Source organism: Amphiprion ocellaris, chromosome 20, assembly GCF_022539595.1.
Source record: "Amphiprion ocellaris isolate individual 3 ecotype Okinawa chromosome 20, ASM2253959v1, whole genome shotgun sequence".
NCBI classification, from domain to species: domain Eukaryota; kingdom Metazoa; phylum Chordata; class Actinopteri; family Pomacentridae; genus Amphiprion; species Amphiprion ocellaris.
This window is the reverse complement of record NC_072785.1, coordinates 30304318-30327133: the sequence shown is the minus strand read 5'-3', so window position 1 is coordinate 30327133 and position 22816 is coordinate 30304318. Positions and strand designations below refer to the sequence as shown.

General features: G+C 39.1%; 1 protein-coding gene across 2 annotated transcripts in view; it reads left to right on the top strand.

Moving 5' to 3' along the window:
• The window catches only part of kcnh5b (potassium voltage-gated channel, subfamily H (eag-related), member 5b), a 152925-nt gene extending 130987 nt beyond the window's left edge, over positions 1–21938 (top strand). For both annotated transcript variants that reach the window (XM_055006156.1, XM_055006157.1), the window contains exon 13: positions 11250–21938. In XM_055006156.1, coding sequence (XP_054862131.1) covers positions 11250–12332 — 1083 coding nt within the window. In that variant the 3' untranslated portion in view covers positions 12333–21938. The remainder of the gene's footprint in view (positions 1–11249) is intronic.
• The last annotated feature ends 878 nt before the right edge of the window (positions 21939–22816 follow it).

Sequence of the window (22816 nt, the reverse complement as noted above, 5' to 3'; positions counted from 1 at the left end):
CACTAGCTAAAATCTATAATTGAACAAAATCGTGAAAATGTGTAAAGCACCAGTTTGTTTTTTCAGAACATGACAGCAAATACTTGTAAAATAATCTTTAATTTTTTTTCTGATTTAAATACAGTAAATATTGCTTAACTTGACCTTCAAAAAGTGTAAAAAGAAAAACTATGATTTCTGAACATGTTATTTTTCAGGGTTAACATGTAAATTAATATTTAGTTTGTATTTTTTTCAAGTTAATATGTGTAATTCGACAAAATTGTGAAAATGTGTCAGATAACAATGTAAAAATTAAAAATATAAAGTAAATATCTGCAAAATAATCTTTTTTTGCTGATTGAAATACAGTAAATATTGTATAATTTAACAGTCCAATAGTGTAAAAATAAAAATATGTAATTTCTGAAAATGTTATTTTTCACATTTTTAAATTAGTATTTTGTTTGTACTTTTACAAGTTTAATCCCTGAAAATGTGTGAAATAACAGCTAAAACAACTTAAACAGTGACAATAAATATCTGTAAAATAATCAATTATATTTTTTATATATATATATATATATATATATATATATATATATATATATATATATATATATGTATGTATATATATATATATATATATATATATATGTATGTATGTATGTATGTATGTATGTATGTATATATATACATATATATATATATATATATATACATTATATATATATATATATATACATATTCTACAAAGTCATTAAAATGTGTAAGATAAAAGTAAATTGGTAAAAGAAATACAGGCTAAGCTCCGTTCTTTTTTCTTTTTATTTTATTTTGTATGTTCTATATTCTACCATGTGTCTGTTTTTAGCCTTTTCTGTCCCATTATTCCTGTTTTTTTTTCAGTTTTATGAAAATAAAACAGTTTCTTCTCTTCATATTTACCTCTTCCTGCCATTTATTCTACTTATTTTAACATCTTCTTTCTTCTTGTGTCTTCTTGTCCATTCTACTACATACTTCTTTTATGTTTTTATTTTAAATTCAGGTGTGCAGTCAGACAAACCAAACCCCAGCATTCATTACATTCCCACATCCTGCACTGTTCTGCACATATACACAGCGTTTTATCACAGAGTGTCTCCCTGTATTTGATATTATCTAATACTTCCTCTCCATGTGCTGTGGCTGGCTGTAATAATAATAATAATAATGTCTTCTCTTTATTCCTCCCCTCCAGTCAGAATATCATGACCTGGGTAAAATGAAGACATTACTCAGCCTGGCCCTAAATAAAGCCCGACACCCTCCCTCTGCTCCGATGAGTATTTAAACACTCGTAAACACAACGTTGTATTTGTTCTGGAGCCTTATCAGTGATAAATTACTGTTTATATTTAAACTGTCTTCAGAACTTTGAAGTCAAAAATAGATTTTCAGTGCCGCCACGGCTGAGAGAGCAGCAGTAAACACACTTCCTCCCTCAGAATAAAGCAGAGACTCTTATTTAGCGAAGACGATTCACTTACTGGGCTTGTTTTAATATTTTTGGGGATATTTTCAACATTTATTTGACAGTTGCAGTGAAGAGAGACAGAAGGAAGGCAGCAGAATGACATGAAGTCAAGGATCCAGGCAGCTGGGAAAAGAGGTGAAAATTCTGAATAGTTTTTTAGCTTGGACTCATCGTCTGGATGGAAAACTGATCTTCTCCAAGTCTCAGCTCTCTTCAGACTGCATCAGGTTGTCCTCCAGGATTTCATTTACCCTCTACCTTTACAAGCCTTCCAGGACCTGCTGCTGAGGAACATCATGATGCTGCCACCACCATGCTTTACATTGGGGATGGTGTGTTTGTGATGATGTGCAGTGTTTGGTATCTAGTTTGATGGACTAAAAGCTCCATTCTGTTCTCCTCAGACCAAAGAACCTTCTTCAGGTGACTTCAGAGTCTCCACATGTCTTCTACTGAACTCTAGTCCAGATTTAATGTGAACTTTTTCCAACAGAGTCTTTCTCTTTGTCTCCATAAAGCTTTGACTGGTGAAGAACAGACAACAGTTGTTGGATGAACAGTCTCTAACATCTCAGCTGCTGAAGCTTGGAACTCCTTCAGAGGAGTCATAGGTGTCTTGGTGGCCTCCCTCACTACTAGTAGTCGCTTTCTTGGCCCTGATTCAGTGTTGAAAAGCAATTAAAAGGTAAAACTTTGATGGGAAGTAAATACTATTTATAGGCGTTTTTGTACTTTTTTAGCAGCATATTGTCTTGTAACCCTTTCTGTCCACTGTAATACTGATTGCCTCCTAATGCCAAAATCTTTTAACAAAAAACTATTTACCAAGCATTTTCTAATGCTAATTTCCTATATATTATGCACCTGGCAACAAACTAAACCGTCACCGTTACATTTTTGGAATACACTGAGGGAGCAATTTTCAGAGCCAGAAGAGCAGAATAATTTCTTCACTAATGACGATGAGCTGATTCCAAGTTCTCCAGAAATAATTAGATTTATGTGTCCATTTGGCTCCTTGTGTAAAGAGTGCGACACCCTGAATGTGTGCCACAGTAATCTGTCACCGGCCTCTGCAGTGGCACACGAGTTCATTTAGAATCCATACATCACAGATCGATATAAACACATCTAAAGACTACAGAACCATCTGAGTTTTAAACTGTTAAGGTTTATTTAATAGATGTCTTACATGTGGAGTTCTTCAGTTTCTAGCTCTTCTCTCTGATCTTTAAATGGCACCTGTTCATGCCACATTTACAGGCATCCAGACATGTTATAAAACCCTCAACTCCACTTTCTTCTCTCCAACCAGCCTGTTGATTACTTTCACCTGCTTGCTCAGGTGTAAATCACACTTCAATTACTGTAGATGTCTGGGATTAAAACCAGCAGCTGGGCCTGTTGTGATGATGTGCATGCAAAATTGTGTGTAAATCCAATTAGGGAGTGAATTAATTACATGTAAATCTAATTAATAAAGCAGAAACCCCTGCTGGTGTTAAATTACTGTGGCTCAGAAACAGAATGTCTGGCTTTTAAACCGGAGATTAAGGTCAATATTTACTGATAGGATATAAACAGGCAGGACTGCAGTCGTCCTTGACATAATTTTTGAAATAATGGGACCATTTTTTTATCATTATTGTTATTTAAAATGCAGTTTTCAGAGTACATAGACAACATGCAAACCCCCATTAGACGTATCTGCTGTATCCTGTTGAGGGTCGACAGGTGAGATGCAGGATTCACTAGTTCATCACAGCATATATCAGTTGCTGTGCACTTTTTTGTGCTCTGAAAAGAAGCTGGAGCACCTGAGGAACATGCAGTCGCCACTCAGAACAGCTCCAGATGTCCAGAGAACCTTTGTGCTGTAGACTAGACAGAGCTAATCAATGCACAACTTTACCCACCCAACATGCAAACAGTCATATGAAACCAAAAACTATTTCATGTAGCAGAATAATCAGTAAATATAAAATGTAAAGCAGGTTTAAGACGTACTAGGTGCGATCAAAATGTTCTGAGACTGTGCTTATAAGAATCAAAAACCATTGCTGTTGAAGTAGCCTTCTTGTGCAGTGATGCTCTGCTCCCAGTGCTGACAAACGTATAAACAACATTTCGGATTTAGCTCGCTGTTGCTGCAGATGGTAAATTGCTGAAAATGTAGCACCAGTATTGTTTATTTTTGGTGTTTCCTACTAATATTTTATGTTTTGAAGTTGAACTGGTGGTTGTTTTTGGACAGTGAAAGGCAGAAAATGATTGTAAAACTCTTCTTTGACACTCATTTGCACCTCAACTTATTTACATTAATATTCAGCAGCTGAACTTCAGATTCTTGGAGACTCTTGAATCTTTGCTGCAGAAATTGAACAAGAACGACGTAAAAACTGCTCTTTGGTCTCGATCTGAATCAGCATGTTGGTTTGAACTTGGATGATTTATGCTCAGTATCTCATACCGGTAGTAACTTTAATGACAATCATGAACTCTGAGTGTCATTTTTCTGCTGATATTTTGGAAAAACAAGGTTTCTAAGCATCTTTTTAATGTCTCCGAGGGCTCATGTGTCTTTAATGTGTTTCCGGTGGTCCTCCTGTTTGGAGTTCATCTCCTTCAGGCTCTGCTTCCTAATTTCTCGTTCTATTTGCATATGCATCCTCAAATCTGCATATTTAGCTCTGAGGAGAACCCGGCGGTGCTTTCAGGGGACTGTGGGGTGAATCATGAATGGACCACGGCAACTTAATGCACAGCAGCTCTTAGATAATCACCGCCCGGCCGATTATTATGTGGGAAAGTGTGAAGATCAAAACATTTTAACGTACAGTTTTATCCAACCTGCCGACTGGTGCTGAAACATTCTTCGATTACTCAGTCAGGGAGCAGAAAATGAGTTTGAGAGTGTGTTTGCTGTTTGCAGGGTTCGTATTTATGACCCTCCTTTAGACAAACACCTTTTTGAAGAAGCTCCGATGCTTCGTTCAGTAGAACATAAACTGCAGCTGTGCAGGAAACGTCTCTTATATAACCGCTTTATCCACAACAATGCAGATATGTTTATGTATTTATGTGCGATTTGAGGTTTTGTCAGTTGTTTTTGTTCACCTGCACTGAAGCTGATGCCTCTTAACGCTGCATTTTAGACGAAACAAGACTTTTCCTGCTACTTAAGATGCAAAATCCGTACCCTGCTTGTGTAAATTAACTTCAGATGCTGCATGAGTTCTGGAAACAACATGCAGAGGAAAGTTAGAACTAAAATAGTTTTACAGAAAAGTTCATGCAACTTTAAATGTATTAACTATATAGGGTTTGTGGGTGTTGGACTCCACCAGGGCTGGCCCTTTTCTCCGATCCTGTTTGTGGTCTTCATTGACAGGATCTCAAGGCACAACCGGGGTGAGGAGGGTGTCTATTTTGGGGACCTCAGGATCGCATCTCTGCTTTTTGCAGATGGTGTGGTTCTGTTAGCTTCTTCAAATCATGACCTGCAGCAGCACTGAAGCCGAGTGTGAAGTGGATGTGGATCAGCACCTCCAAGTCCGAGCCGATGGTTCTCTACCGGTGGATTGTTCCCTCTAGGTTGGGGGGGAGTTGCTTCCCCAAGTTAGGGAGTGTAAGTATCTTGAGATCTTGTTCACAAGTTATCGGAAAATGAAGCGTGAGATGAACAGGCGGATTGGTGCGGGTGTTGTACCAAATCATCGTGATGAAGGTTTTACCATCCATCTGTGTTCCAACCTTCACCTATGGTCATGAGCTCTGGGTAGTAATGGAAAGATCACGGATACAAGCGGCTGAAATGGGCTTCCTCTGTAGGAGGCTGGGCTCCGCCTTAGAGATAGGATGAGAAGCTCGGACATCTCGGAGTAGAGCCACTGCTCCTTCATGTTGAAAGGAACCAGTTGAGGTGGTTTGGACATCTGATTTGGATGCTTCCAGGGAGACTTCCTTTGGAGGTTTTCCGAGCCTGTCCGCCTGGGAGGAGACCCTGGGGTAGACCCAGAACTTGTTGGCTGGATTATGTATCTCATCTGGCCTGGGAATGCCTCCCCCGGCAAGAACTGGAAAGCATTCCTGGGCGGACATCTGGAATGACCTGCTTCGTCTGCTGCCTCCACGACCCGACCCCAGATAAGTGGAAGAGGATGGATGGATGGATGGATGGGTGGGTGGGTGGGTGGGTGGGTGGGTGGGTTAGGGTTCACTTTTCAATACTAAAAGGTAGTATTTTAGCCAAGCTAGGTAAAAGAAAAAACAGGAAATGGGTGTTTACATGAGAACTTAGAGGACAAAAATGAGTAACATTACAAAATATGTAACAAATTATTCAGAATCAGAATGCCTTTTTTTGTCATTGCATTAGAAATACAACAAAATTGGAACACTGCTCCAGTAAAGCGTTTCATTCAACACATCTGTGCCATAAAAGACATGTCACACAATCAGTCACACATAATAATAAATTAAGGTACCGCGATAGATAAAAACCATTCATTGTTGAGATTGTTTTGGGATAAAAGTGATTTCTGTGTCCAGTAGTCCCAGTCAGTGTATTGACTCCAATGCAAATGTTACCAAAAATAAGAATTCTTAGTTCAATCTACAACAGCAGATTTTTACAACTACCGAAAAAATAACATCAGCAGGATGGGTGGCGACAGCAAAACCTAAAATAAGAAACCTCTCACCCTAAGAGAAATCAGCTCACGTGAACACTGGATGTTTAAATGAGGCAGAAAAATAAATCCTCTCTGGGTTTTCTGAGTGGCAGCATCTTCCTTCAATTGCTCACAATGAGGAGAAAATGTAGGCAGCTGTCAAGAAAAGAACTCTTCTGGTTGAAAATCTGCTTTTCAGGGAACAAGTTAGATGCTGGTGGGAGTCTGGTTTCCAGGAAAATGGACGAAAAGGCTTGTTCTGATGTTTTCTATCCTGAAAGTTCCATCTGTCAGAGAGGAATTATCCAACGTTTTGATGCTACTCTGTAAATAAATTAAGTGGAAAAAAAACATGAAATCCCCACATTATGTCTTTTAATTTAAAAAAAAAGATGGTTAATTTCATATTGATTCGATAACTCCTGGTTTTAGTTCTGGTTTAAACCAATGATCTGCTGTTGACCCCGCCCCCTTCAAGAAGAAAACTTTCTCTGAGTAGAAAAAACATGGAAATACTCAAATTACATCTTCTATTTTAAAAAACAGATGGTTCATTTCATATTGATTGGATAACTCTTGGTTATAGTTCTGGTTTAAACCAATGAGCTGCTATTGGCTCCACCCCCTTCAGGAAGGAAACTCTCTCTGAGTCTGTGATTGACGGTCCAGAAAAAGACAGCTGATACCAGGAGACCACAAACTTCCTGCTGCTTCTAAACTTCTGAACAATCCTGGAAATATGCCTGAATCTCCATCAAAAATGGTTTTTAATTCCTGCGTTTGGTGAGTTTCTTAGACAACAAAATCGGTATTAAAACTGACTCTGAATGGTTCGCCTGGAAACGGTTCAGTTGGTGGTTTGGTGGTAAAATTCCATCTGGTTTGTCAAGCTGTGAGGCTAACTGGTTGTTGGGAGACAAAAGTAAACATCTAAACAGCTTTTATTTTACACCTCCAACCACAAAACACACAAATATTTTTTTTTTTTTTTTAAACCAAATTCAACCCTTAAAAAAAGATGATAAACTCTCTTCTCTGGCGTTTTTGTTTACGAAACTGTGATTTATTCCATGTTCATCCCTGTTAAACCCAACAGGAGCTCTATAAACTGGAGTACACATGTTTCTTCTAAGCAATCAATTCTATCTTTTTGTGCAGCGTGTGAGTCAATCAGGTTACATTTACAAATGAGCCGCTGATAAAGTGTAAAGTTTGAAAAGAAGTGCTGCCTGGAGAGAAAAAATCATTAACTGAGGTACTCTGCTGGTGAATAGGGTTTTTTTTTTTTTCAAAAAGCCTCTCAAAGAAGCAAAGCAGGAAACCCAGACGTGAATAAACATTCTGAGGCCTTACAGCGAGCGTTCAATAACGGCTAATTTCATAACATATTCAGGTAATGAGCTGAAAGGCTGCATGTCATCGGAGGTCTCAGATATTAGGGATATAATACGATTCGTCACTTCGAGCTGAAACGCCGTGTCATGCTTCGAGTCGTACTCCACAGCCGTGTTCTCCATCGTGACGCTGCAGAAGCTTCTGGTTTCATTTGGCAGCTGTTCAGCCGAGAAGCCATTTATCCATCTCGCCTTTTCTTCTGACTTCTCGCTTCCCCATTCAGCGACGTTACTCATGACTCCTGCTTCTTCTGTTCGAGTGTCACGGCAGACCGACGCTTCAGACCGTGAATTAGTCGCCACGCATGAACCAGACAGCAGGACGGAATAATCGAGTCCGCAGGAATTAGGCCGAGTGGAGAGAAACGAGTCGTCCTGCTGCGGGTTTTAAAGACACTATAGTGCCGATTTTCAATTCCAGTTTTCAGTCTGACTGGCAGGCAAAGATGTGGGTATAATAGAGCGAATCTGCTGCATCAAAAAGCTTCTTTTCAGTCAAGGAAAGTATCAGCAAGGCTTTGTACTGATCTGAGCTCCTGGTTAACGGTCTGATGTGTAGTTTCTATCCAAGTTTAGGTCCTGTGGCACTGTCAGCACTTGTTTTTGAAGCTCAGTGAGTCCAAAAAGTGAAAAAGTCTTTGTCAAATTATGTTTTAAAGGTGAAACACAAACTGTCAAGACTAAGGAATCCTAAACATTTTCAGGAAATTAGAATGTTGAGTCCACATTAGCCCCAGCTGAGCTCTTCTGACTGACCAGATGTAGACTATGGGAATCAGCCTTGAGACAGTTTTGTCCTCTTCTTCTACTATCGGCATTCTATGACTTGGAGAACAGCAACAACCACCTCCGAGCATCAACCTACCACACTGAAAATGTAACTTTTGCTGGTGATTTGTATCACTGCCTTGGTGAAAAATTGGTGTTGCAAATTGGAAACAATGGAGATATTTTGTCAAGAGTTTTTAAAAAGTTTGGGGAAAAGCTTTTAAAGTTTAATTGACGAAAGCAGTTCTTGGTTCTAGACCATCGAGGTGTTCTTTTAAGCCAGTTTTCCCGTCAGAGAGCTGGTTCTTCAGCTACTGAAACCATCAAATGTACATAAAGATGGACGAATGTTTTGTGATGGTACCTATAGGAACCTGCGAATGCTTTGGACCATTGACCTATCTTGGACGGTACAAACGTCTGGTCACACCCTTAATTATGCACAACTTTAAACCCTAATAAAATCTACATGGGTGAGTTATATGAAAATTTTCCGTCTGTACAGTTGTCACAAATGGAAATTAACTATAGAGACCAGAACTGTTTTTGTTCCAGGCTGTAAACTTGTTTATTTCTACTATAAAATTGGACATTTTAACATGGAGGCCTTGGGGGACTGACTCACTTTTGTACTCAACTTCAAGTGGCCATTCAAGGAACTGCAGGTTTCTGTTTCTGAAACGTAAAGAACTGGTTTGCGGTTAGACACAGAATCTGATCATTTAAAAACTCTTGGTAAGAAATGGACTTTGATTTGGGATCGTTTTTCAAGTCTTTAACAGGTTTGGTTAAAAGCTACTGAAGTTTACTGGATACAAGTTACTTGGAAAACATTATTAAGAGTCTGAGAGTAGGAATTTTTGAAATTAAGATTAAGCAACGTTCAGGGAACTTATTGGTAACTTCATAATCCCTTATATGCAGTCAGGTGGAAGTCGTTGGCTATTCTTACATATTTTGTAAAGATTATAAACTGTCTGCTGCATGATTTCTGCATTTATTACCAATGACATGAACAACTTTAAGACCTAATACAATTCAAACAGTTGAGTTCCTGAACAATTCACCAGTTTTCAGACACCGGAAAATCAACTGTAGAGACCGAAGCCGTTTCTGTTTCAAGCTGTAAACTTGTACAACTCTGTTGTAAAGTTGGACACTTTAACATGGCGGTTTATGGGGATTTACTCACTTTTGGAGTAAACCCTCTAGTGGACATTTGAGGAACTGCAGTTTTAAAAAAATGTATTATTAAAAACTAAATATAATTTAAAGAAAAGCATGTATTTTGAAGATCTGAAACATCTCAAGTGTTCACCTGTCACTTTAAAACAGACACACCTTTAATTATGCATAACTTTAAGTCGTAATACAATTTAAAAAGTTGCATTTAAACAAAATTCACAACCTGTTCAGTTGTCAGAAACAGGAAAATTAGCTATAGAGACCAAAACTGTTTCTGTTCCAGGCTGTAAACGTGTTTATTTGTGCTGTAAATTTGGACATTTTAACATGGACATCTATGGGGATTGATTCATGCTTTGAGGCTGCCTCTAGTGGACATTTGAGGAACTGCAATCCGAGATGTTTCCGCTTGACTAAAGAACTGATTCTAAACCATCATACAAACTACCCTGGTGAAAAACTGGACTTTAAATGGGTACTGCCATTATTCAGAGTGCGTAGGGGAGTATTTGGGAAGTGAACAGCAGGTGGAAGTTGTCATCTTTTCTCAGAGGTTTTGTCAGAATGATGAGCTGTGCGACGGTTGGTTTCTTCCCTTATTAACGATGACATGCACAGAATCGTCCCACAACTAACGCATAGTCAGATTTAACTGATTTTTTTTTAACTGAAATTTCAGGCTGAGCTCAAACCCAGGAGGCCGTGGTTTAACCAGTAAATTAAAAGAAATGAAAATACTCAGAGATTTGCAGCATGTTTTGAAGCTCCAAAAGACATTAAATGTAAAATAATGTTCTGTTTTACTTCATCTGACACTTTCTCTGTAGCTGACTGATTCACTGAGGTGGTTTTCTCTGTGCTGTTCGGATGCATTACCTTCTGTAACGCATGTCAAGCTAACGAGACGAAGCTGTCAGAGCTGCAGCTGATGGGAGCTGATTATTAGCTAAACGCAGGTTCATCACATCAGCATCAGCCACTCTGACAGCTTCTTATCTTGGTTCATTTGTAGAGGAAACACTGGACTCGCTGTTCTCTTCAGGAGTCAAAAAAGAAGGAAAAAAAACTTTTCAATTACCTTTCATCAAACCCCTCACGACGTGTCAAAGTTAATTTAATTAAAAGTGTTAAACTCTCAGGTCACAGCCTCCAGGGAGGTTTAAAGTGATTGATGTGGCGTCTCGGTTTCTTCATGTCTTAGGGTTAGGTTGAGTTAGGTTGGAGGAAGTAGATGTCGGTCGGTGGGTCGGTCGCTGGGTGGGTGGGTGGGTTAGGACTCAGAGATCCACTCAGATCACCGTCTACTGGGAGCTTTATCATTTTAACTAAGAACAACAGTTAAACAGCCAGGTGGACGGCTGCTGCCTGGCAGGGATTTCTGTCATTCCCAATCTAATTAGTGCGTAAGAGGAGCCAGGAGAGCTGCTGGCGCCAGACTGAGGCTGATAATACCGGAGAAGGTGTAGCAGCACTGATGGATAATTTAACATGGAGCTCCTGCAGTCAGACGCTCTGCAGAACCTGAGAGCAGCGAAGACACAGTGTGATATGTGAAGGTTCTCAGGTGGAGATGTCCTGACAGACAGAATAATAAACCGTGTTTTTCCTCTGCTTTATCTCTGGTGATTAATGTGCAGCGCTCCGGGGAACGAAACACTGAGAATGATTATTCATAGTGTTCATATGAAACGGTAAGCAGCCTGTTGTTCTCTCTCTGTGTTTTCTCTGCAGATAATTTTCCGCAAGATCAGCGAGGTGAAGAAGGAGGAAGAGGAGCGTCAGCGGGCGAAGAACGAGGTGCAGCTCACCATCCCGCAGGACCACCCAGTCAGGAAGCTCTTCCAGAAGTTCAAGCAACAGAAGGAGCTCCGTAACCAGGGCGCCGCCGCCGCCGCCTCGCAGCTGGACCTGGAGAAGAACCAGCTGCAGGTGGAGCACCACCAGCACCTCCACCCCCACAGCCTGCAGCTGGGCCACTCCAGCCTGCAGCACTCGCTGCCGCTCAGCCTGCAGCGGCCGCATGTGTCCCTGCAGAACGGAGCTCCGCCCAGCAGCAGCGTCCTCACCGTGTCGCAGGTGACGCCCATGCAGAGCTCGCTGGTCTACAACCATCCCAGCGAGCCGCCCGCCAAGCAGAACAACTGCGACATCATGGAGCTGCAGCCCAGTTCAGCCGGCGGCGAGCAGAGCGTCCGGCTGAAGGTCAGCTCCAATCCGGCTCTGGGGAAACCTGCCGCCAAGGCCAGCGGCTGGATGAGGCTGAAGAACAACACGGCTCCGGTAGAGACGCGGAAGGAGGGTCTGAACAACAGCGTGAAGGCCGTCTCCGTGGAGATGCTCTCTCAGGACGGTAAAGGTCTGGAGGCCGGGGGCGGCGAGGCCGAGGAGGGCGGCAGCAACAACCCCCTCCGAAAGACGGACTCCTGCGACAGCGGCATCACCAAGAGCGAGCTGAGGATCGACCGGGCCGGAGAGGCCAGGACCCCCGCCGCCGTCACCCCCCTCCTCCACAGCCCCCTCCCCGGAGGAGCCGGGTCTCCTCACCCGTTCTGCCCGATCCCAGAGCAGGCCCTGCAGGCGGCGCTGCACGAGACCCGGCTGGAGCTCCGAGGCGACATCCAGACTCTGGGAGGCCGTCTGGGCGCCCTGGAGAGTCAGGTAGCCGAGATCATCAAACTGCTGTCGGAGAAGCGGCGGCCGTCCACCGGGGCGCCGCCCGCCTCCATCACACCCAAAACCAAAATCCAACGTCAGGACATCTTCACCGTCTCCAGGCCTGTTTCCCCCGACTCAGAGCGGGACGACGGGCTTTGAAGAGAGCTGAACCAGTGGTGCTGAGACCTTCTGGAGCAGCGACTCCTTATCCAGCTGCTGCCTCCAGCTGCACCACTGGTTGCCTCTTAACGTTTGCACACTGATTCAGCCTCCAGGTCAGAGCTCAGCCTCCTCAGCGACCCGGAGCCGGTTATGATTGTACATACCTCTCTATGCATGTCCAGCTGGATTCTGGCCTGCCAAAGAAACTCCACCTGACCGTACTTCTTGCCTGTATATTATGCAGTTGACTGCATGCAGATTGAATTTAAAGAGACGTTTTATTGAGCTATACTGTACATATGAATATTTTTCATTGATAATTTACTATGTGGACATTCAGGGTTTGCATACTGGTAGCACTATAAACATTGAATAACTAAAAGGGTTTCGTGGTAAAGGGATGGTGCATGAATTATTTATTAACAGAGAAAGGAGGAAGGAGTTTCTTCTTTTGTTTCTTTGCCTGTGAGATGAAATAGTTTGTTCTCACGTCGCCCTCTATGAACACAGATTCCCAGAAGCAGCGTCCCTCAGAGCAGGGAGGGATTTTTTTTCTGGTATGTTTTTATATTAATTAGTGACTTTTTGCTTTTTATGATAATTTCTATTTTTGATTACGGAAACGTCCTTCAGTTCTGATGTCTGATGAACCCTTACTCTGTTCTCCTCGTGTCTATGCATCACCGGGGTACGCCACTAGAACATTCTACCTTGGTGAATGAAGGTTTTTTTCTTTTTTTTTCCCTTTTTGTTCCATTCCTCTGCATGAATCAGGGATGGCAGAATGCACTTTGGGTAAAGCTGGGATGACAAGAAGGCTTTGGGGAAATAACACGGAGTTTAGTTCACATAAAAGTTCACTCATGTAATCCAACGTGGCGGTCTTAACCAGCGTCTCCCTGCACCTCCCAATTCCATTAACAGCTTCGCCACAGAAAGCTCAAGTAATAAAAAATGCAACACGCGACTTTTTATGAGATCGGTTTTGTGGACGTGCATGCGGGAGGAGTAGTTTTATGCTCCGTGCTTACATGTATGAGAGCTGACACGCATCGGACGCAGCGTGACGCTGCCTCTCGCTGCGACGCCGCCTCTCGCTGCGACGCCGCCTCTTCCTGCGACGCCCGAAGACCCATCGAGACCTTTTCCTCACAGGAGGCGAATCAGTCGTTGCGTTTGTTTGTTTTCAGGTCTCGTGAGATTCAGACGCCATCCTTCCCCCTTCCTCCCTCCCTCAAAACACACAAAGCATCGCGCTGAATAAGAACACAGATTTACAGTAGCCATCAGAGGAGCTTCATCTGGTCGTAAACCGATAGATTCGCTTTGTTGCATCAGACGGAGTGAAGTGAAGGACAAGTGGCAGAAAATGGGCTCAGAGGAGGAAGAAAAGTCACCAACTAGAGAAAGACATGCAGAAAACTGAGGATGTTGAGGTTAATGGACTCCTCAACTCAGAGTTCAGGTTGTTTTAGATGTCAAACACATTTTAAAATGACAAAACATGGAAAAGACCATTTATGTTTGCACACTAACTCGGGATCAGAGTGCACAAATCCAATATAGACCATCACAATAGCAAATTTGTAGATTTAAACGTCCCATATTGTGTGTCTTTTCAGCCAATTAATCAAATTCTGTCATGTTCATGGTCCCACAGTGCGTCAGTTTTTCAGATTAAACTCCCACAAAGATGCTTCATTTCACTATAACTCCTGGTTAAAGTCCAGTTCTGAACAATTTTTGCTCTGAAAGCCAATTATCTGCTGCTGGCTCTGCCCCCTTTAGGAAGAAAACTCTCTCTGTATCTGTGATTTACACAGCAAAGAGACCACAAACTTGCCATCGCTTCTAACTTTCTTCAACAGTAATCATTTGACATGGAAATGTCTCTAAATTTACAGCACAGATGTTTTTAACTCTTGTATTTAATTAGTTTGTTAGAAAATGTTAGAGTCATAAAATTTAACTTTAAAGATCCCATATGGTTCCAATTTTTAGCAAGTTAATGCAAATATCACTCCCCCACAGTGTTTTCTTCCATTTATAGGTCCAAAATGCCACAAAGATGCTTCATTTCAGCATGACTGTATAGTTCCTTTATTTAGGCCTGTTCTAAACGGAACATTGAAAACCAATGAACTTCTGTTGGCCCCACCCCCTTCAGGAAGGAAACTCTCTGCATCTGTAATAACAATGTAAAAAGACCACAAAAACTTGACATGGAAATATATTTTCAACTCATGTGTTTTTAATTTGTCAGAGGACATTGCAGTTATAAATTCAGTAGTTTAGGACTAAATCTGTGAATGAGAACTGCTTGATTGTGAATTCAGCTGTAAGAAAATGCAGCTTATGTGAGCAGAGAGCAATAGGGAAGCTAATGGATGGAAACAGCAGCTGAGTCCTTGTTTATTGGTTTAAATTAAAGTTTCCATAGGGATCTGACCTTTGAGGATACCATCAAAGCTAATGTTAGCCACATTAGCTGCACAATGTGCTAACACGAAGGATTTTGCTGTTGTTGTAGGACACTAAAATGAAAGTAATCCACTGCGAGTTGGTTCCTCAGATGCTGGCAGTGCATGAAGACTGGTGTTCACTCTGACAGTCAAAATCAAAACATTTGGTGAGTTTCGAGACATTTCAGAGTTTAACAGAAGCAGCTGTAGAAAATAAATCAACCTGGTGGACTCATTCTGATTGGTCCACCTGGAAGCATTGAAGGGGCGGAGCTGTAGAGTCTGAGCTGCTATTGGTTAGTTAGATGTAGCGTCTAGGTTGAATTCTTACTAGCTTTTAATCCTGGGAGGCTAACTAGCTAAACGTCTTCATATCTTAGCAACCAAAAAACACAATTAAAATAAATTTTCACCAAATGGGACCTTCAAGAAGCGGTGGTAGAGTTTTTCAGAAGGATGAACAGCTTCGTGAATGTCCTTTTCCCACCACTTTCCCAGCATTCCTGCAGAGTTTGCCAGCAGAAAATCTGAATCCCAACATTTATTTATTTAACTGTGACTCTTATAATGGTGGAACGTTTCCAAGTCGTCTCAGCCTTTAACCCTCGTGTCGTCCTGCGAGTCAAAATTGACCCGTTTAAAGTTTGAAAATGTGAAAAAAAAGTATTTTCACTTTGAAAACTTCCATTTTCAACATTTTTGTGAAATGTTTGAACATTTTTTGTTGGAAAAAAAATGTTAAAAAAAAAATATATATATATATTTCTTTAAGAATATTCAGAACAAATCAACCAAAATCCAGCAAAATTCACTGGATTTTGGTTGATTTTTTTTCTGAATGTTCTTAAAGAAAATATTAGCACTTTTACTGATATATATGTAATCATTTTAGATATTTTTAGGGTTTTTTTTGAAAAATTTTATTCATATTTTTTGAAAATATTTACAATTTTTTTATTCTTTAAATTTTTATTTCTTGCCAAATTTGGGGGATTTTTTTTTTTTTTTTTAAATAAAACTTTTAAGGGAAACTTTTAAGGAATTATTGGAATTTCTTCCTGAAGATTTTGGAAATTTTTATAAATTTGGGGAATTTTTTTGCTGAATTTTTGGATTTTTTCAAACAAGGAAACAATATTTTTTGGTGCCCATAAATGAAGACAACAGGAGGGTTAAAAATCTTTAATTATGACTGGTTTATGACAAATATCCACTTTAAATCTCAGCAGGATTGAAACATTGTGATTATTATTTAAAAAATATAATTGTGTAGTCTGATCCTGATTTGTTGGTGTGCATGAAAACGAATAATTGAGGTGTGAAAATCAGTTTTTCCAGCTTCATTATTTTATTCTTGGGATGAATTATCAACAAAAACAGAACATTTGAGTCATTTCCACCAAAACACCACTTAACTTTAAACAACCATGTTTCTCTACTCCGTCAGCAGACTGGAAACTGATGAGATTTTACAGCTTTGCGATGCTAATGTGCGGACAATTGCTGCGGTTTTGACAATATGCTAATCAGGTTGTGGTGTTTGGAACAAGCTCAGTTTTAATGACTTATTGTGCAAATGACGGTGTTTTATTCCTGCCGTCGGCCCGTTTTCCGCTACAACCTGCTTCACTTTCAATGACAGTTTGGGGTTTTTATCCGTCCTCCTTCATGCCGCTGAGCACATCCCCTGCAGCCGTCAGGAGTAAGTGCCTTGCTCAGGGGCAACTCAGCAGCAACTTCAGGCAAATTTGCCCCCCGAGGTTGGAGGCAGGAACGAGGTTTAATGATGGCTACTGCTGCAGCTTCATAGAGCGACACAAGCTTCATATCTTAGACGTCACTTACACCGAATATCACGCAAAGCTATGCAACGATTCTCACTATTTACAGGAGGCTGGCTGTGGTTTCATAGCTGGGATCAGACTAAATACTGCAACTATATCTATCTGAGGGGCGTTAGTATATCAGTTATTATCCACCAAACAAACGGGAAAACTTTTTTACCCCAGAATCCTCGACTTGGTTTAGTTTTCTTGGAGGAACAGAAGATCCCTACAGCTAATTCCTGTTAGCTTCAGTTCTATTTGAGCTAATCTGCTAGCTTTTCAACATCTAAAAGCTACATTCCACATATCAGAATGTTTATATTCGAAGCTAGCATGCTAATAGCAGGAAGCCAATTCTGACATATCAAGTCTGAAATATCCTGAAACTGCAGCACCATGTTGCCGCCACACCGCTAACGGAAAAATACTACAAGAAACAATTCATGACGAGAAAATTTATTGAACATTTTACGACAAAACGTTCTTGTTGTGATGTGATGACTTCGAAAGTCAAAATAATGTGAAAATATCACGTTATAACATGAAAATATTTTGTTAGGACATGAAAATATTTCATTTTGTGATTTTTTTTCCTGTGCAATAATGTGAAAGTATTTTGTTATAACATACAAATATTTTATTAGAATGTTTTATTTTTATTATAATGTGAAAATATCTCATTACATGGAATATTTTGTCATAACACCAAAATATTTCATTAAAACACCAAAATATCTCAATAAAACATGAAAATATTTTAAAATGGGAAAATATCTCATTATACTAATAAGATAATTTTATGATCCAAGAAAATATTTTTGTGGTATGAAGAAATATTTTCACGTCATAACAAGATAATTTGTTGTTATGAATTTATATTTTCAGATTATGATGAGATTTTTTCAGGATGCAACGAGATATTTTCACATTTTAGCTATTTTCAAGTTATATACAAAATATTTTCATATGACGATGACACTAAAATATCTTCTTATAACGTGAAAATATCTTGTTAAAACATGAAAATATTTCAAAATGTGAAAATATCTCGCTATACTGAAATAATGTTTTTATAACATCTGAATTTTTTGTTAGAACTTGAAAATTGCTCAGAATGTGAAAATATTTCGTTAGCATTAAATAATCTCATTATAATGTGAAAATATAAAGTTATAACAAGAAACTATCTTGTTGTAACGTGAAAATATTTCTTTATGCAACAAAAAACATTTAGTTGCATCATAAAACTACCTCCTTATGACATGAAAATATCTTGACAATATCTTGTTATGACATGAAAATATTTCAAAATGTGAAAATGTTATTATGCTGCAATAATCTTGTTAGAATATATCATAGAAAACATTTTGTTATAACTTGAAATTAGCTAAAAATGTGAAAATATGCCTGAAATAATCTCATTATACTCTAAAGATTTTAAGTTACAACAACAAAATGCCTTGTTATAACATGAGAATATGTCTTTATACCACAAAAACATTTTGTTGGATCATAAAAATATCTCATGACACCAATTAAAATTGTGAAAATATCTCATTACACTGCAATAATACCTTGTTCTAACCTCAAAATATATTGACTTGAAAATAGCTCAAAATTTCAAAATATGTCATTATATCCTGAAATAATCTCATTATGATGTGAAAATAGTAATTTAGAGCAAGAAACTCTCTCGCTATAACATGAAAGTATTTCTTTATACCACAAAAACATTTTGTTGCATCATAAAAATATCTTGTTTTGACATGAAAATATTTCCTTTTAATATGACACTGTCAGAATGTTAAAATATCTCGTTATAACATTAAAAATATGTCATTATTTCTTTATAATGTCAAAATATGTGTAGATATTTGGCTATAAGGTGAAAATATCTTATTTTGATATTGAAATTTTCATTCTAACATTCGAATATCTTGTTAAAACGTGAAAATGTCTCGTAGGGTGAAAATTATCACAAACTGTTCATGTTATAATGTGATATTAATCTATTTTTCTGTTTCTGCTGCCGGCTGCAATACGCTGATTTTGATTCTTGAACACTGGCGCCCCATTTAATAAGTTCAAACTCAACAACCAACTAGAAGAAAACCCGTCATGTACTGCTGCTGTCATTTAAATTACTATTTATTAATAAGGACCTTCATTCAAACCTTTTCTCTCTCGTCTTGCTGTTTTCTGGTCTTTTCTACTAAATTTATGGACCAACTTTTAGACTTTTCTTGATCTGTTCAGATGGGTTTTTATTCATGTTTGGTTCAGTTTTGGATTTTTCCCTCCTAGATTCATAAATGTCTGGTGGGTTTGGGTATATTTTGGATTCAGTATGTATTTGATCTAAAATGTTTAGCTGTGCAGACTGATTTTCATCTTCTTGCTACACTAAAAGTTATCTTAACTCAGTTTAAGAGGAAAATCCATATCCAGCTACCTGGTGGAAGCGTTTTTAATTTCTTACAGATACCAGATGCTATTTTATCACACTGAGGTACAAGTTTACAGTTTGACGCCTTGTTTTTTGCCTCCTTTTATGCACCAGTACCACAGAAACAGACCAGAATGCATCGCAGCTCGACTGCTTCGGTCTCATTTGACAGCCGAGACTCGATTCTCCGGAGACGTTAAAAGCTTTTTAGGAAACAAGGAAATCGCTTAGCGACACAGCTGGAGGAGCAGCAGGAATATAAATGACTAAATATCTCCCAGAACGCACCGAACATCTCACATTTATTATACCTCTGTGAATGTATTCCCTCTCAGAGTCTGCAGATGTTCTGTCATTAAAATCTGATCTTATAATAGAACTGAAGCCACAATACGAGGCGAGAGATAGAAGAAGGCAGTTGTTTGGTGTCTCTTCGAACTTCAAAACTGAAATTCTGCTCTTCAAAGAATCCATTTCCCTTAAATGACTTTAGAGTCTGTTGATCTTTTAAAATATAATTGAGATCAGAGTTATCTGTACGTATATTGGAGGAATGTGTGAAATCCTGCTACAAATGCTGGGATTTCTAACCAAAATCTTTCCTTTTCTACTCAAACACTCAAATTAAGACCTTAAAATGGTGTTACCACAATAGATTCAGCTTTAAAGCTTGTAGCTCGATGCAAATATGGCTGTCTATGGTTGAATAAAAGTTCATTAATGAAACAAGGAGCAAAGTGTCTAAAAGAACAAAAAATGTGTTGTTTAGAACGTAGCATTCCCCAAAGTTTCCTTAAAACGAGATTCTAGTCTCATATTCTAAATCAGCCAAACTCGACGAACTATTTAAAATGTCTGCTTTCAGTAAAGACTTTCATCATTGACTGCAAATAATCGGTTCCTCTAAACAGCAGAAAGCTTTAAATTTTCATTTATCAGTTGAAACTTCAGCTAAAACGCTAATCAGCCACAACATTAAAACCAGGCGTCCCATTGAGGAAACTCATTTTTAGTTCCTCGTATCTACAATCTCATGCTTTCTCATGGCCAGAATCAAAAACCAAACTCCGAGGGCTAGCTGGCGGCATCAGAGCATCTACAATTAGTTCCACATAGAATACAACTTTCTGTCCAAGAACGTAGTTTTAAAAGTTTATTCTGCATAAAATACTACTTTCTAACAAACAAGTTATGTTTTTAAAGGTTTGTTCCACCCTAAATACGACTTTCTGTACAAGAATGTAGAGTTTTAAAGATTTATTCTACCAAAAAATTATTTTCTGTCCAAGAAGTCACACCGTTACGTTTGTTTCACTTTCTGTCCAAATACAGAACATTTTAAAGGGTTAGGGTTAAATGTTTCCTTCTCCCAGTTAATACCTTCTAACAAACAAGTTATGATTTTAAAGGTTTGTCTTACACAAAATCGTATCGTTTCAAAGGTTGATTCCACCCAAAATACTACTTCCTGTGTTTTTCAGTAGGACAATGCTCTCTGTTGTTCAGTAAATGTTTGAGGAACAAAACAGAGTTCAGGGTGTTAATTTAGCCGCCAAATTCCTCAAAGCAAGTCAAAGCAAGACTCCTCTTTGCATCTTCCAGGTCTTAAAGTATCTCCTGCAAACATCTTGTTGCCTGAAACCACAGGACTCCTTTAGGGTTCTGCGTAGGTGTAGTCTGACCGTCACGATATTCAGTCGATGGTTTTAATGTTGTGGCTCGTCTCTCGCTGTGTGTTCTCAAGTAAAAACTTTTGAGAAAAAATACAGCTAAGGTGACAAAATTCATATCAGCTCAGGATTTATTGGATCACCTTGTCATTTGGCACCAGTTTTATCAGGATTTTCCCACAAACCAATTAATTCTGCATCTCCCAGCGTCCAGTACGTTAAAGTTCGTGACAGTTTCCTGAAATAATTCCAGCATGTTCAGCTTTTAGGTCCTAAAATCTTTCAGTGCAGCAGCGAGTAACTTGGTCAGGTCAGTGTTGGAGGAAGTAGACTTTTTAGATTTGCAATACTGAGCTATAAAAGGTGAGGAAAGTGTTCCCTCAGCAGCAGATGATGAGGCGCAGGACGGCGGATTCACCTGAAGCCTGTCAGCTGGTCTTTATTAAACGAGACGAGGCGGTGAAGGGCAGCTGCTCCTCTGATCTAAAACACCGACTCACCTTTCAGCACTGGATTCTTCGCCACTTGAATGTACAACAAACCTCCTTCTGCTGCTCTCGGGCTTTTTCACTGGGAGCAGGGAGGGTTTTTTTGAGTTTGTTTCATCTCCCCTTTTTTCTCTCCTTCAAGAGCACTTTCCTTCCTCTTACGTTCAGCCTTGAAGCCTGTAGGAGGTCTTCTTCTCCTGTCTCTTTGAAAACACCTCCTTCCTCTTGCAGCATCTTGTTTTCCCTCTGATCCTCCATCTATCCTCTCTCTCATCTTTGATCTGTCTTCATCTCCTCGGCATGCTGATGATGTTCAGTCCGTCCGTCTGCGTCCTGCCGACTGACGGACGTCGCCGATCCTCGATCTCGGCGACCGAAGGGCCTAGTTTATTGAAATTATCCATCAGCCTGATTCAATCGGAGCACATTGCATCTCAAAGAAATGGAAGTCATCTCCTGGGTAGTGATAGAATTCTTTATTGCTTCACTTCAGGATTAATCTTTCATCAATCCTGGGGATGATTTGAATGAACGTGGCCCTTCACTAAGCTTTTCCTCAATCTTTCTCTATTCTTTCTCTGCTGGAATGTTATCAGTCTGTGCTGTTCAGTGGAAGCAGCACTGGAATCCACCACTGACTCATGTATTGTTTTACAGCTGCACAGCTGAACTGTAGTGTCAGAATAATAAACATCCGTCTGGGATACTCTCTCTGGGCTTTCTGTCTCTTTTCTCTCTTCACAAAGGTGCATTAGGTGATCAGAAACCTTTATCGATCAGTATTGGGCCTAAAAATACAGCTTCCGTCTTCCTGCTCGTCCTTTTGAACTGTGGTGGTTTGAAGTAGAAACAAATCAGAAAGTCATTTTATCACACAAGAGATAAACACAGTAAAAAGAAAAAATATTAAAAATCTGTGAAAAACACAAAAATCTGTCTCTGAAGTTGCCAAAAACACTGCATATATGTAAAATAATTTGACATTTATCAGATTTAAAGACAGTGAAACAAACATTTTACGTTCACAAATTTTAAAAGAACAATTTACTTTTGGAAAAATTCAGATTTTTAAAGATTCTGCCATGTTTTTTTGTTCATGATTCTGGTTATATAAATTAATACATCTTTATTGAATGGTTTTCCGAGTTATCTGTAATTTAACAAAGAAAAGGAAACTGACAGCAAAAAAACCCTTTATTTTAAACCCATAATATACGTACGTTTTCTTTCAAATATTACCAAATACCTGTAAATATATTTTTTAAAATCATATTTGTTTATTTTACATTAAACATCATTGAATAAAGGTAAAATCTGGCAGTTTGAAAATGTGAAAAAACTGGAATACAGTAACTTTCAAAAACTACAAAAATGGCGGAAATAACAGCCATTATCTGTAAAAGAGTAGTATTTTTTGGCTGATTTAAATACAATAAAACTGTAATTTTATGGTCATACATTCTGTAGGAACCCATTACAAATGTTTAAAATACAGATGTTTGATGTAGATGTTATTTACAGTTTTGGCTTTTTTCCCCATTACCATGTAAATTATCTCTCTTTTTCTTGTATGTGGATGGAATCAGCTC